Source organism: Trachypithecus francoisi, unplaced genomic scaffold (genome assembly GCF_009764315.1).
Source record: "Trachypithecus francoisi isolate TF-2019V2 unplaced genomic scaffold, Tfra_2.0 Lachesis_group5, whole genome shotgun sequence".
NCBI classification, from domain to species: Eukaryota; Metazoa; Chordata; class Mammalia; order Primates; family Cercopithecidae; genus Trachypithecus; species Trachypithecus francoisi.
This window is the reverse complement of record NW_022681470.1, coordinates 136,600,118-136,616,480: the sequence shown is the minus strand read 5'-3', so window position 1 is coordinate 136,616,480 and position 16,363 is coordinate 136,600,118. Positions and strand designations below refer to the sequence as shown.

The 16,363-nt window shown below is 47.3% G+C and overlaps 1 protein-coding gene across 16 annotated transcripts in view; it reads right to left on the bottom strand.

Moving 5' to 3' along the window:
* Nucleotides 1-16,363, bottom strand: part of CACNA1A (calcium voltage-gated channel subunit alpha1 A) — a 314,547-nt gene that overhangs the window by 175,064 nt on the left and 123,120 nt on the right. For all 16 annotated transcript variants that reach the window (XM_033198104.1, XM_033198101.1, XM_033198102.1 and 13 more), the window contains one exon: nt 4,307-4,398. In XM_033198104.1, coding sequence (XP_033053995.1) covers nt 4,307-4,398 — 92 coding nt within the window. The remainder of the gene's footprint in view (nt 1-4,306; nt 4,399-16,363) is intronic.

Here is a 16,363-nt window from a genome sequence, read left to right as displayed (position 1 = left end):
GACCATCCTGGCTAACACAGTGAAATCCCATCTCTACTAAAAATACAAAAAATTAGTCAGGCGTGGTGGTGGCGGGCACCTGTAGTCCCGGCTACTTGGGAGGCCGAGGCAGGAGAATGGCATGAACCCGGGAGGCACAGCTTGAAATGAGCCAAGATGGCGCCACTGCACTCCAGCCTGGGCAACAGTGCAAGACTCTGTCTGAAAAAATAAAAAGAAGGCAGGGAACAGTCCCCGAAGGGACACAGTGGAACAGAAGGCACACCCAAGTGGGCATCTGAAGACCTGAATCTGGGGGTATTGTCATCAATCAGGCACCCCATGCAAGCTCGCATCCTACCAAGCTCAGCCTCCAGTAGCCTCTCATCTAACAAATGGTTCATTCATGGTGGTTGAATGACTCTGGGCTTCAAATCCTTTTGGGAGAGGAAGGGGTTAATACTGAAATTCCCATCCTACACTAGACGTTCCACTGTTGTAAGACTCAAAGAATGTTCATAATAATAATAGCTGGCCAGGAGTGATGGCTCACACCTATAATCCCAGCACTTTGGGAGGCTGAGGCGGTTGGATCCCTTGAGCCCAGGAGTTTGAGACCGGCCTGAGCAGCATGGCGAAACCCTGTCTTTACAAAACACACAAAAAAATTAATTGGGCATGGTGCTGTGTGCCTGGAGTCCCAGCTATTTGGGAGGCTGAGATGGTAGGATTGCTTGAACCTGGGGAGGCTGAGGCTGTACTGAGCTGTGATTGCGCCACTGCACTCCAGCCTGCCCACAGAGCAAGAGCCTTAGTATTTCTTTGCCCATCATTGGCTTTTGTTTATTTTTTTTGAGATGGGCTTTGTCACCCAGATTGGAATACAGTGGGATGATCACTGCTCACTGCAGCCTCGACCTCCTGGGCACATGCGAGCCTCCTGCCTCAGCCTCCCGAGTAGGTGGGACTACAGGCACACTTCACCATGCCTGGCTCCACTACCATTGTTTTTTTTTTTTTTTGAAGCTATTAACGCAGGTCTGAACGATGTCAACATCCTATGTATGTAACCACTGTGCTATCTATTAGGAAAGTCTATGGTCAAAATGAAGGTTCAAACATATAGCCTGGGGCTTTGCTTCTTGATTGGAGAAACTTCCCATGGCTCTTGATGGGTGGAGACCACAGTAAGAGAGGGAAACTGTCAGGGAAGCTTGAGGGGCCATGCCACTCCAAGGGCTTAAAAATGTAATGCAGGCCAGGAGCAGTGGCTCAAGCCTGCAATCCCAGCACTTTGGGAGGCCGAGACGGGCGGATCATGAGGTCAGGAGATCGAGACCATCCTGGCTAACACGGTGAAACCTCGTCTCTACTAAAAAATACAAAAAAAAAAAAAAAACTAGCCGGGCGAGGTGGCGGGCGCCTGTAGTCCCAGCTACTCAGGAGGCTGAGGCAGGAGAATGGTATAAACCCAGGAGGCGGAGCTTGCAGTGAGCTGAGATCGCGCCACTGCACTCCAGCCTGGGCGATAGAGCGAGACTCCATTTCAAAAAAAAAAAAAAAAAAGTAATGTGGGTGCTAACAGACGCAGTGTGGTGCAGTGGTTAAGGTGCTGGACACTCTTGGTGTCTGGCTAAGATCCCATTTTCTTTCTGGTGTACCCGCCCTCCAGCTGCTATGGATGTTGGTTGCCAATGCCTCCCAGCTGCCCCTCCTCTTAGTAGAATTGCCCTTGGTGATCAAAAGCTATCTCACCTGGGAGCTACTGCGTCTCTGCCTCCCATCCACAGTGACTGACCATAGAAGTACAAAAGGCCAGCATCCTTGTCACACACGTTGGAGGACAACTCTGGTGTCACACACATTCCAGCTGAAATTGCATCCCTGCTGTATCCATTCCCCTGCCCCACCCCTGCTGACCTTGTGCTGTTTCTCCCAAGAGCCATCCCCGAATAAAGCAGGTGCGTCTGAACACCCACCTAAGTATCCGCTTCAAGGGAACTTGATATAGTCATCCACTTACTAGTGAATTCCAAACCTCAGCTTCTCCATCTGTAAATGGGGACTGGAATAGTATCTCCCTCACAGGATTAAATGAGAGTTCATACACAGTGAAGTACCTGGTAAGTCATAGGTGGTCATTAAACAGAGACTCTTGTTACTATTGCTATTATAATATATATATATATATTTTTTTTTTTTTTGAGACAGGATCTCTCACTTTGTTGCCCAGGCTGAGTGCAGTGGCACCGTCACAGCTCACTGCAGCTTCAAACTCCCAGGCTCAAGCGATCCTCCCATCTCAGTCTCCCTCCTGTAGCTGAGGCTACTGGTACACACCACCATACCTGGCTAGTTTTTGTATTTTTTTTAGAGACAGCGTCTTGCTTTGTTGCCCAGGCTGGTCTTGAACTCCTGGCCTTAGGCAGTCGTCCCACCTTGGCCTCCCAAAGTGCTGGGATTACAGGTGTGAGCCACTGCACCTGGCTCTTTTGACTATTAGATTTGGGATAGCCCTAAATTTAATATGATGCAAGCATCTGCTGGGATCTTGCAGAGACCTTGGATAGAAGTGTCTTCTTTCTACAAAAAGACCCTGCTGGTGATCCTCTGGGAAATCTTACTCTTCAAACCTGGGTAGCAATGAGCCTGAAGAACGAAGCCAGTAAAATGTAAAATGGTGATAATAAGAGAGACTACCTCACAGGTTTGTTGGGAGGATACATGACTTTAAAAAAATGGAAATACTTAGAATAATGTCTGGCACATAGTAAGTGCTTTTCTTTCTTTTTTTGAGATGGAGTTTCACTGTTTCATCCAGGCTGGAGTGCAGTGGCGTGATCTCAGCTCACTGCAACCTCTGCCCTCCGGGTTCAAATGATTCTCCTGCCTCAGCCTCCCAAGTAGCTGGGATTATAGGTGCCCACCACCACACACAGCAAATTTTTGTATTTTTAGTAAAGATGGGGTTTCGCCATTTTGACCAGGCAGGTCTCCAACTCCTGACCTCAGGTGATCCGCTCACCCACCTTGGCCTCCCAAAGTATTAGGATTACAGGCGTGAGCCACTGCACCCAGCCTATAAATTGTTTGTTTGTTTTCAAACTTTTTGCTGTATGGTTTTTTGAGACAAGGTCTCACTCTGTTGCCCAGGCTGGAGTGCAGTGGTGCTGTCACAGCTCATTGCAGTCTTGACCTCCTGGGCTCAAGTGATCCTCTTGCCTCAGCCTTTAAAGTAGCTGGGACTATGGGTGTGCACCACCATGCCTGCTTTTTTTTTTTTTTTCCTGTAGAGACGAGGTTTTGCCATGTTGCCCAGGCTGCTCTTAAACTCCTGAGCTCAAGCTATCTGCCCACTTCAGTCTCCCAAAGTGCTGGGATTTCAGGTGTGAGCCACTGTGCCCAGCCAACCTGGCTAATTTAAAAAAATAAAAAATTGTAGATATGGGGGTCTCGCAATGTTCCCCAGGCTGGTCTTGAACTTGTGGCCTCAAGTGATCCTCCCAAAGTTCTCGGATTACAGGCGTGAGCCACCATGCCTGGCTAAATTATTATTATTAACCAAGACAAGAAGATAGAAAAAGGACAGCCCTGTTTTATTTTTGCTTTTTACATTTTTTTCGGCTCAACCTATACTTAATCTTGACCCTGCGTATGGCAGCCACCCCTAAAGGGGGAGGAGATGCATCTGTGGAGCATGAGAAAGCAGCAAGGAATGGGTATGAATTTTAGGGCTCGTTAGTGTCCACTGTAAGAATTCAGGTGACTAATTTAACGTCCTTGAGCCTCAACCTTCTCATCTGTAAAATGGGTGTTCACTGGGTGACTGTGAAGATGAAATAAGGTAATCCATGTAAAGTCCTCCTGCGGTGCCCTGTATACAGCAGGCACTCAGTAAATGGGAATGGTCATTGCCCCGGCTTGGAGTCACACTTGCTCCTAGTTCTGCCACTTCTCAGCCACAAAACCCTGCTCCAATTTTTCCGCCACTCTGAGCCTCAGTCTCCCCCTCCATAAAATAGAGACATCAGTCCTATCGACTTCATAGGGCTGTGAGCATTGAATGAGATCACATGTGGTGCTTAGCATGGCTCCTGATAGACAGCAGGTGCTCAATAAATGGGTGTGGCTCCTGGCTTGCTTTCAGGAGCTCATGGGGAGCTACAGTCACGTTCCTCGGGGTCCCCTACAGGGAGTCCCGAAGAGGAGACTGCCCTCACACAGGCTGGTGGTGGGATGTGGCCTCCTGAGATGCTCTGCATAGGGGAAACTGAGGGCTCCTGGGGCCCCTGAGCAAACCCCTTGTCAGGGTCGGAAACTCACGCACTTGGGATTCCGGACACCAGCTTGAGCGGCCGCAGCACTCGAACTGCCCTCAGCGTCCGTAGGTCAAACTCCGTCCCAACTGTCGCCAAGATGCTGAAAGAAAGAAGCCAGAATGGAGAACAGAGGGTGGATTTCGGGTGTCAGACAGCAGGGCGGGGGTGCTTGGGATTCCAAGTTGTCCTGTATTGGCTGGGTGACCACAGGCAGGTGACTCGACACCACTGGCCTCAGTTTTGTCACCTGTAAAATGGTCTTAACAGTACCTGCCTCATGGGATAAAAGGTGATTTATGAAGACCCTCAACAGATGGTTCACCTTCCACAAATGTTGCAGTGAGAGAAATGGAAACTTCCCGAAGGCTCATGGTTAGGGTGACATTCAGTATATTTCACAACCTACAATGACAATAGGTTGTGGGGTGGCCTGGGGCCCTGGGGGAATGGCAGACCTTTCGGGGTTTGTGGCTCTTTATTTTATTTATTTATTTTTTTGAGACAGAGTCTCGCTCTGTTGCCCAGGCTGGAGTGCAGTGGCACGATCTCAGCTCACTGCAACCTCTGCCCCCGGGTTCAAGGGATTCTCCTGCCTCAGCCTCCCAAGTAGCTGGAATTACTAGGCACCTACCATCATGCCCGGGTACCTTTTTTTGCATTTTTGTAGAAACGGGGTTTCACCATGTTGGCCAGGCTGGTCGTGAACTCCTGACCTCAGGTGATCCACCTGCCTCAGCCTCCCAAAGTGCTGGGATTACAGGCGTGTGTCTGGCCTGGTTTGTGGCTCTTTAACAAATGGCAGGAAAGCAGTTCAGTGTTAAGAGCCCAGCCTGCATGGGTTCAAACCCCAGCTCTGCCACTTTCCAGTTGGGTGACCTTGGGCAAGGGACATCCCTGCTCTGTGCCTCAGTGTCCCCTTTTTGTATAACCTAGATAACAATAGTATCAATACCTCTAAGGGCTGTGAGGATTCAGTAAGTTGATAAAAAGTGGTCAGCACAATGCCAGGCACACAGATGGTATGCTAAGCTACTCAGAAATAAATAAGAAAACAAAAAAATGGGTGTGATCTTGCCTGTGTGGACCAGCCGGCAACAGCCGGCTAGAAGGCAGCTACAGACCCCAAGCCTCTGGTCAAAAAGAGTCCCTTTTGTAAATGCAAGTTAGTAAGGATGATAGTGGTAGGTGGGCTGAGGCTTCTGCAGAAACCCTCCGGGCAAGACCCTGTCATGAGACCTCATTTGTAAAAGTATTGCTGTTGAAACACAGGGTCCCTCCTGGCCCTGTTTCCTGAACATGTCCATTTCAGAGCTAAGTGATGTACCGTGCGTGGTCAAGGCACAATACAATAAAAGAGATTGTCATCAGAACTTCATATAATAGACAAGAAATGCCAAATACCAGAGGGTCTGTAGTTAATGGAAGGTTGGCAAATAACTTGGGAATTCTTCAGTTTATTTTTATTTTAGACATGGGGTCTTGCTCTGATGCCCAGGCTGGAATGCAGTGGTGCAATCATAGCTCGATACAGCCTTGAACTCCTGGGCTCAAGCAATCCTCCTTTCTTAGCCTACTGAGTATCTGGGATTACAGGTGGGAACCACCACACCTAGCTTGATTTTTCAGTTTTATCCAGGGGCTTGGGTCTTAACACTTCAGTCTGTGGCCAACTGGTATCTGTGCCTCTTGCCTCAGGGCTTTCTCCAAAGCTGAGGCAGGCCCAGGGAATGAACTTGAAGGGAGCAGCCCTCAACCAAAGATTGCTGGGAGCTGGTGGATCAATACCCCAGCTCCCTCCCCCTCATTCTAGATCACTTAAGATGTAAGTTCCATATGGGCTCCCAATGGGACTGAGCTCAAATGCCCACGGGACAACTCATCCTTCATTGCCCCACCTCCCCTCTTCCTCTCCAACCCTTTCTGGGGTCACCTCTCAGATGAACTACTTGCACAAGGATTGCCCTAAATTCTTGTTTCAGGGTCTATTCTGGGTCATCCTAAACTAACACGAAGCATGTGCTCAACTTTTTGTTCTCAAGATTACTCCTAGAGGAGAGATGGGCATATTAGGTTGGACTGATCTACTTTTCCACCATCCACAAGTGGGCGTCTGAGCACATCCTATATGCTGGGTAGAGTGACACACGAGACTATCCCTGCCCCACGGAGCTGACGCAGAAGAGAAGCGCTTAAGAAAAACATGCATACAATGAATGAATCTGTTGCAGGTGTGATGCCTTCTCAGCTAAGAAGACAATGGCTTTGAGGGGCACACAGCAGGTTGTGTTAACTAGTCCGGGGCCTGGGGATACCCCCTACTTCAAGTCAAGTTCCCATAGATGAGGAGAAATCTGGCCAGTGGGGAAAGAACTTTCCAGGCTGAGACAGCAGCCATGACAGAGAGCTTGGGACTGAAAGAGGCTTGGCAAATTCAAGAAATGACATGGTGTCACCACTGGGATTTGGATGGTGAGGTTCAAGCAGCAAGTCATGAAGCCAGAGTAGGCAGGGGCCATGACATACAACTTTACAAATAATGAATTTATTTATTTTTATTTTTAGAGACAGGGACTTATTGTCACCCAGGCTTGAGTACAGTGGTGCAATAACAGCTCACTGCAGCCTCAATCTCCTGGGATCAAGTGATCCTCCCACCTCTGCCTCCTAAGCAGCTGGGACTACAGGTGTACAACAACACGTTGAGAAAATTTAAAAAATTTTTTGTAGAGATGGGGTCTTGCTATATTGCCCAGGCTGGTCTTGAACTCTTGGCCTCAAGTGATCCTCTCACCTCGGCCTCCCAAAGTGCTGGGATTATAGGTATGAGCTACTGCACCTGGCCCATTCAACTTTTAATTTGATTTACTTTATTTTTCTCTTCTCCTACCAGCTTTCTGATACTAACTTGGGTTCCTCAAATTCTGACTTAGAGATCATTATTCTTTTCTTGCACCTTGTTTTCTTCTGTGCTGGCAGATAAAAGCTATCAGGCGTGCACAGCAAAGAACAGGCAGTGGCTAAGTCCTTACTTTTTCACTTCACAAACATTAACTGAGCACTAATAACAAGCCAGGCCCTGTCTCTGTGTAGGGGGAGACTGAGAGTAAACCCAATACATACAAGCAGGCTTTGTTTTGTTTAGTTTTGTTTTGTTTTACAGATGGAGTCTCCCTGTGTTGCCCAGGCTGGCCTCCAACTGCTGGGCTCAAGGGATCCTCTTGCCTTGGCCTCTCAAAGTGCTGGGATTATGGGCATGAGCCACCACACCAGCCGAGGCAGACTTCATTTCATGGTACTTTGCTTTATTGCAATTTGCAGATACTGTGTTTCTTACAAATTGAAGATTTGTGGCAACCCTGCGTCAAGGAAGTCTATCAGGGCATTTTTTTCCCTAACAGTGTGTGCTCACTTTGCGTCTCTGCGTCACACTCTGGTAATTCTTACGGTATTTCAAACTTTTACATAATTATTACATCTGTTATGGTGATCTGTGATCAGTGATCTTTGATGTGACTATTGGAATTGTTTGGGGTGCCACGAACCACATCCATAGAAGATGGCAAACTTGATCGATAAATGTTGGGTGTGTTCTGACTATTCTGCCAACTGGTTATTCCCCCATCTCTCCTGCTTTCCTTGGGCCTTCCTATTCCCTGAGACATAACAATATCGAAATTAGGTCAGTGTATAACCATACAATGGCCTTTAAGTGCTCAAGTGAAAGGAAGAGTCTCACACCTCTCACTTTAAATTAAAAGCTAGAAATGATTAAACACAGTGAGGAAGGCATGTCAAAAGCTGAGACAGGGCCAGGGATGGTGGCTCATGCCTGTAATCCCGGCACTTTGGGAGGCTGAGGTTAGAGGACGGCTTGAGCCTGGGAGTTTGAGACCAGCCTGGGCAAAATAGGGAGACCTCATCTCTACAGAAAATTTAAAAATTAGCTGGGTGTGGTGGTACACACCTGTGGTCTCAGTTACTTAGGAGGCTAAGGTGGGAGGATCACTTGGTCCTAGGAAGTTGAGGCTGCAGTGAGCGGTAATCGCACCACTGCACTCCAGCCTAGACAACAGAGTGAAACCCTGTCTCAAAAAAAAAAAAGGCCATAAACTAGAGGTTAGCCAAGTTGTGAATGCAAAGGAAAAGTTACTGAAGGAAATTAAAAGGGCTACTCCAGTAAACACATGAATGATAAGAAAGTGAGACAGGCTTGTTGCTGACATGGAGAAAGTTTTAACGGTCTAGGTAGAAGATCAAACCAGCCACAACATTCCCTTAAGCCAAAGCCTAATCCACAGCAAGTCCCTAACTCTCTTCAATTCTGTGAAGACTGAGAGAGGTGGGGAAGCTTCAGAAGAAAAATCTGAAGCTAGAAGGTCTTGGTTCATGAGGTTTAAGGAAAGAAGCTGTCCCCATAATCTAAAAGTGCAAGGTGAAGTGGCAAGTGCTGATGGAGAAGTTGCAGTAAGTTATCCAGAAGATCTAGCTGAGATTATTAATGAAGCTGGTGACACTAAACAACAGATTTTTAATGTAGACAAAATGCCCTATTGGAAAAAGATGCCATCTAGGACTTTCATAGCTAGAGAGAAGTCAATGCCTGGCTTCAAAGCTTCAAAGGACAGGCTGACTCTCTTGTTAGTGGCTAGTGCTCCTGGTGACTTTAAGTTGAACCCAATGCTCATTTACCATTCCAAAAGTCCTAGGGTCTTAAGAATTATGCTAAATCTACTTTGCCTGTGCTGTATACACGGAACAATGAAGACTGAATGACAGCCCGTCTGTTTATACGTGGATGACTGATATTTTAAGTCCACTGTTGAGATCTACTCAGAAAAAATATATATATAATATAATATATATATTTTGGATGAAGTTGCACTCTTGTTGCCCAGGCTGGAGTGCAATGGCACGACCTTGGCTCATTGCAACCTCCACCTCCCAGGTTCAAGCAATTCTCCTGCCTCAGCCTCCGGGGTAGCTGGGATTACAGGCACCTGCTACCATGCCTGGCTAATTTTTTTTGTATTTTTAGTAGACTTGGGGATTCACCATGTTGGCCAGGCTGGTCTTGAACTCCTGACCTCAGGTGATCCACCTGCATCAGCCTCCCAAGGTGGTGGGATTCCAGGTGCGAGCCACTGTACCCAGCCAGAAAAAACATTTCTTTCAAAAACATTACTGCTGACAATGCACTGGTTATCCAGGACCTCTGATGGACGTGTACAAGAAGATGAATGTTGTTTTTATGCCTTCTAACAAAACATTCTCTTTTTTTTTTTTTTTTTTTGAGGCAGAATCTCACTCTGTCGCTGCAGTGGTGTGATCTTGGCTCACTGCAATCTCCGTCTTCTAGGGGGTTCAAGCGATTCTCCTGCCTCAGCCTCCCAAGTAGCTGGGATTACAGTCACACACCACCATGCCCAGCTAATTTTTGTATTTTTAGTAGTGATGGGGTTTCACCATGTTGACCAGGCTGGTCTTGAACTCCTGATCTCAAGTGACCCACCTGCCTTAGCCTCCCAAAGTGCTGGGATTACAGGTGTGAGCCACCATGCTCAGCCACAACATTCATTCTGTAGCCCATGAATCAAGAAGTAATTTTGTATTTCAAGTCTTATTATTTAAGGGATACGTTTCATAAGGCTATAGCTGCCATAGACAAATTCCTTTGATGCGTCTGGGCAAAGGAAATTGAAAACTTTCTGGAAAGGATTCACCATTCTAGATACCATTAGGAACATTTGTGGCTGGTTCCAGTGGCTCATGCCTGTAATCCCAGCACTTAGGGAGACCAAGGCAGGAAGATCACTTGAGGCCAGGAGTTCAAGACCAGACTAGGCAACATAGTGAGACCTCAACTCAATTAAAAAAAAAAAAATCCACAACGAACAACAAAAAGAACATCTGTGATTCATGGGAACAGGTCACAATATCAACGTTAATAGGAATTTTGAGGAAGTCAACTCCAATTCTCATGGATGACTTTGAGGAGTTCAAGACTTCACTGGAGGAAGTCACTGCAGATGTGATGGAATAGCAAGAGAACTAGAATTAGAAGTGGAGCCTGAAGATGTGACTGAATTGCTGCAGCCTCATGATCAAACTTCAATGCATGAGGAGTTACTTGTTATGGAAGAGCAAAGGAAGTGATTTCTTGAGATGGAGTCTACTCCTGGTGAAAACTCTGTGAACACCGTTAAAATGACAACATGGGATTTAGAATATGACATAAACTTAGTTGGCAAAGCAGTGGCAGGGTTTGAGAGGACTGACTCCAATTTTGAAAAAAAGTTCTACTGTGGGTAAAATGCTGTGAACAAGCATCACATGCTAGAGAAATCTTTCATAAAAGGAAGAGTCGACGGATGCAGAAAACTTCCTCGATGTCACAGACACCCCTGTCTTCAGCAACCACCACCCCGATCAGTCAGCACCCATCGACATTGAGCCAGTGACCCTTCACCAGCAAGACGAGGACTCACTGACGGCTCAGATGATTGTTAACTTTTTTTTAGTAATAAAACATTTTATTTATTTATTTATTTATATTTTTAATTTTTTTTTTTTTTTTTTGAGACAGAGTCTCACTCTGTCACCCAGGCTGGAGTGCAGTGGTGCAATTTCGGCTCACTGCACCCTCCCTCCGCCTCCCAGGTTCAAGCAATTCTCATGCCTCAGCCTCCCAAGTAGCTGGGCTTACAGTGTGCGCCACCACACCCGGCTATTTTTTGTATTTTTTAGTAGAGACGGGGTTTCACCATGTTGGCTGGGATGGTTTTGAACTCTTGACCTCAAGTGATCCACCCACCTTGGCCTCACAAACTGTTGGGATTACAGACGTGAGCCACTGTGCCAGCCTTTTTTTTTTTTTTTTAAATTTGTAATTTTTGTTGAGAGATACGGTCTCACTCTGTCTCCCAGGCAAGAAGAGTGCAGTGGTGTGATCATAGCTCGCTGCAGCCTCAATCTCTCAGTCTCAAGCGAGCCTCCCACCTCAGCCTCTCATGTAGCTGGACTCACAGGCATGTGCCACCATAACCAGCTATTTTTAAAAATAATTTTTTGTGTAGAAACAGGGTCTCACTTTGTTGCTTGGTTTCAAACCCTTGGGCTCAAGCAGTTCTCCTGCCTTGGCTCCCAAAGTATTGGGATTGCAAGCGTGAGCCACTGTGCCCAGCGTTGATGCATTTTAAAATTAAGGTATGTACTTTTTTTTTTAGACATAACGCTGTCATGCACTTAATAGACTATAGTGTAAGCATAACTTTTATGTGCACCGGGAAACCAAAAAAAGGCACATGACTCATTTTATTGCAACATTCCCTTTTTATGGTGACCTGGAACCAAACCAGCAGTGTCTCTGAGGTATACCTGTACGACAGATGTTAGAGTGATGAATACTTAGGAGAAAGTCACCAAAGAGCAACGGGAAAGGACGTGTCAGTGACATTGGTCTGGGGGGGTAAGGGGAGTGGTGACATTTCTATCAGTAAAGGCACCTGTTCTTTACCACCTGGAAGGGAACCACTTCAGTGTTAAAAGTGTTCAGGGCTGGGCGTGGTGGCTCATGCCTGTAATCCCAGCTACTTGGAGGCTGAGGCAGGAGAAAAGCTTGAACCCAGGAGGCAGAGGTTGCGGTGAGCTGAGATCATGCCATTGCACTCCAGCCTGGACAGCAAGAGTGAAACTCACTTTCAGAAAAAAACAAAAACAAAAACAAAAAAAAGAAGCCAGGCGCAGTGGCTCACGCCTATAATCCCAGCACTTTGGGAGGCTGGGGCAAGCGGATTGCAAGGCCAGGTGTTCGAGACCAGCCTGGCAAATACGGTGAAACCCTGTCTCTACTAAAAATACAAAAATTAGCTGGGTGTGGTAGTGGGCCCCTGCAGTCCCAGGCTACTTGGGAGGCTAAGGCAGGAGAATCACTTGAACCTGGGAGGCAGAGGATGCAATGAGTTGAGATTGAGCCATTGTACTCCAGCCTGGCAACAGAGCGAAACTCCGTCCAAAAAAAAAGTGTTCAGACTAGCACTGCCCAGGAGAAATCTATTAAGAGCTATTTATGAAATTTTATGGCCAGGCGTGGTGGCTCGTGCCTCTAATCCCAGCACTTTGTGAGGCCAAGGCAGGCAGATAACCTGAGGTCAGGAGTTAGAGACCAGCCTGGCCAATATGGTGAAACCCCATCTCAACTAAAAATGCAAAAAATTAGCTGGGCGTGGTAGTGGGCGCCTGTAATCCCAGCTACTCGGAGGCTGAGGCAGGATAACTACTTGAACCTGGGAGGTGAAGGTTGCAGTGAGCCGAGATCATGCCACTGTCCTCCAGCCTAGGTGACAGAACATGACTTTGTCTCAAAAAAAAAAAAAAAGAAAAGAAATTTTAAATTTTCTATTAGCCACATTAAAAACGTAAAAAGAAACAGGTAAAGTTAGTTTATTAGTTTGTTTGTTTGTTTGTTTATTGAGACAGGGTCTCCTTTTCGCCTAGGCTGGAGTGCAGTGGCTCGATCTCAGCTCATTGCAACCTCCGCCTCCTGGGCTCAGGTGATCCTCCTGCCTCAGCCTTCTAAGTAGCTGGGACTACAGGCACGAGCCACCACGCCCAGCTAATTTTTGCATTTTTTTGAGAGATGGGGTTTCACCATATTGGTCAGGCTGGTCTCGAACTCCTGAGCTCAAGCAATCCACCTACCTTGACCTCCCAAAATGCTGGTATTTGAAGCATAAGCCACTGTGCCCAGACTGAATCATTCTAATAAAACTGTAGACCTGCTGGGCACAAAAGCTCCTGCCTATAATCTCAGCTACTCAGGAGGCTGAGGCAGGAGGATCGCTTGAGGCCAGGAGTTCCAGACCAGCCTGGGCAACATGGCAAGACCTTGGCACTAATAATAAAAAAAAAATAATTTAAAAAACTGGCATGGCGTTGTGGTGTGTGCCTGTAACCCCAGCTACTTGGGTGGCTGTTGGTGGGAAGATCACTTGAGTTTGGGAGTTTGAGGCTGCAGTGAGCTTTGATCGTGCCACTGCATTCCAGGCTGGGAGACAGAGCGAGATCCTGTATCTTAAGAAAGAAAAGACATTTTGCACATTATCTCCCTTGGATTCTGGTCAGTATTCTATACTTTCATGTGTTTCAACTGAAGGGCTTGAAGGCCACATGTGGCCAGCAGTGACTGTATCAGACAGCACAAGTGCAGAGAAATAGACATTTGAATAAAGACTGGGAGAAAGCAAGGGAGGCAAGAAAGTGAGCCATACAAATATGGAAATATGTCGGGGAAAACTCTAGGCAAAGGGAACAGCTGGTACAAAGGTCCAGCTGGTGCAAAGGTCCTCCTCCGCTCTCCCCCTCACTCACTCTGTTTCAGCCACACCAATTCATCCCTATTCTTCAAATGCACCAAGTTGGACCATGCATTAAATAGCTAGACCATGCCTGGTGTATGTGAGAAACAGGGATGAGTTGGTGTGGCTGGAGCAGAGCGAGCGAGGGGGAGAGTGCGAGGGGAGGAAGGCAGGGAGGTGATAGATGGTGCAGGGCTTTGTGTGTTGTGGAGAGGACTTTGGCTTTTGCTCTGAGTAAGGTGTGAACCATGGAGGGTTCTGTGGGGAAAAGAGATGTAATCTGACTTGTGTTAAAATACGATCCCTCTTGGGTGCAAGGCCGGAAGCTGGGAGATTGAGGAGGAGGCAACTGCGTTGATGCGGGTGAACATTGATGAGCCTGGACCAGGGAGGTTGCACTGGATGCAGCGATAACACTGAGACAAACTCCACCCTGCTTTAGGGAGAGACCACGCCAATGAGTGAGTGAGAGATTCAACTACAAGTCGTCTGACCCCAGGGATAGAGGAGGCAGGGATGAAGAGGAAATGATTACAGCCTGGGGACAGCATGATCGCAGAGCTCATGTCCGGGGAGGCAGCATAGCACAGTCAGAACATCTCAGACGGGTTAAATCCTGGCCCTGCATTTTCTCATTGTGTGACCTTTCCCACTGCCTTAACTTGTTCAAGCCTTGGAAATGCAGATAATCTCACCTCCCTGTGCAATCACAGCTGGCTCCCAAGACGCATTACCTCACAGCCTCCTCCCGGGAAGGATAAGAAGGAATTAGGAGGGGAACAGGAAGATAAGGCTTCTCTGGCTAAGAACGCCCTATGGAGGCAGAAGGCTTCACTCACTGTACGTGGTAGGGGAGAGGCTGGGTGAGCTGGACAGTGGAGGCTGTCAGCTAGAGGCTGGGTCTTGTCCTGTGGACAGTGAGAGTCATGTAAGGTTTTGGAGCAGGAAGGGATGTGATTAGGGTTGGCGTTCGGAAGACAAGCCTGACAGCTGAAAGGACAGATTGGTGGTGATGGAGCAGAAGTTAGGAGGGAGCCGCAAGAGCAGGCTGGTGTAATGAGGGCTGGAACTAGGACAAAGGCAGTGGGAGTACAAAAGAGGCCCCGGGTTATATATAGCTGCCATTGATTGCTGTGCTCCAGGGAGCCTGCCTGGGCTCATCAAATCCTCCCTGCATCCCAGTGGTTGGCAGTTTGAGGCCCATTTTACAGAGGAGGAAACTAAAGCCCAGAGAAGTTAATCCCACGTGGAGGTTCCTACTGCTGAGTAAGAACTCGAACCCCAGACCAGCCACAAGACTCCAGAATCCCAGTTCTCCACTGTGTCGTCCTCTAACTCCTGTGACTAGTTGGGCAGGGTGAGGGGAAAGGGTGGTGAAGAAAGGGAAGAATGGCTCTGGTTCTGAAGGGACCATGGAGCGATGTTCATTCATGTATTCAACAAGGATTTAGTGAGCACCTACTATGTGCCAGATACTCAGAGTTCCTAAAGATGCTGCCAAGAACAAAACAATAATGGGAAAATATATAGTATGTCAGATGGTGTGAAGTGCTATGGAGAACAACATCGCAGCCCCTAGGGCTTCCAATGGAAAGATTGAGTGTGGAGCAGGAGGGAGAAGTGTCAAGGGCGATTCCAGGGTTTTGGCCTGAGCTACGTGAAGGATGGAGTTGCTGTCAATGGAGATGGGGAAGATGGAGGAAGAAGGTTTCGAGGAAGATCAAGAACTGGGTTGTAGACACGTTGAGTTTGAGATGCCAGTTTTCTGTCACTTGTCAGTTAAAATCTTCCAATGGCTTCCATCAGGCATGGAGTAAAATTTAAACTCTACCATGACCACATGATTTTGCGTGATGTGACTCCTGCTGACCACCTTGTCCCACAACACCCTGGCCACTCCGACTTCCTTTCTGTTCTGCCAGCAGGAAAAGCTCATTTTCTGCTTTATTGAGAATTACTATATTGGCTGTCTCCTCTGCCATTCCCATTCCTTCAACTCTCATCTTTTACCTAGCTGGCCTCTTCGAATTCTTCAGGTTGAAACTCAGATTGTCTTCTCAGAGAGAACATCCCTCAACTTCCTAGCTAAAGAGATCCTGCCCCTTCACTACCTGGAATTATACTGTTGGCTTGTTTATTTATTTATTTTTAAGACAGGATCTCCCTCTGTCACCCAGGCTGGTGTGCAGTGGCACAGTCACAGCTCACTGCGGCCTTGACCTCTTGGGCTCAAGCAATCCTTCCACCGTGTCTGCCCAAGTAGCTGGAACTACAGGCATGCACCACCCTACCCACCTAATTTTTTTTTATATGTATTTTTTGTAGAGACAGGGTCCCACTACATTGCCCAAGCTGGTCTCAAACTCCTGGATTCAACTGATCCTCTCATCTTGGCCTCCCAGTGTTTGGATTACAGGGGTAAGCCACCATGCCTGGCCATACTGTTTATTAAGTCGTATTTATTACTCATGCCCTCTTCTAGAATGTCAGCTCCAAGAGGACAGGGGCTTTTTTTGGTAGCATCTTTCATGGCCTAGTGGGTACTCAATAAATATTGGGGTGGGTGAATAAGTGAGGTGTGGCAGAGGACAGGGTTATGGTAGACCAGATAACCCAGGGTAGATGAGTAAAGTGGAAAAAGCTAAGTGTCCCCAGTGGAGCATTGCAGGAGAGCAACATTTTAAGAGACAAGTAGAGGAAAGAGATTTGTGA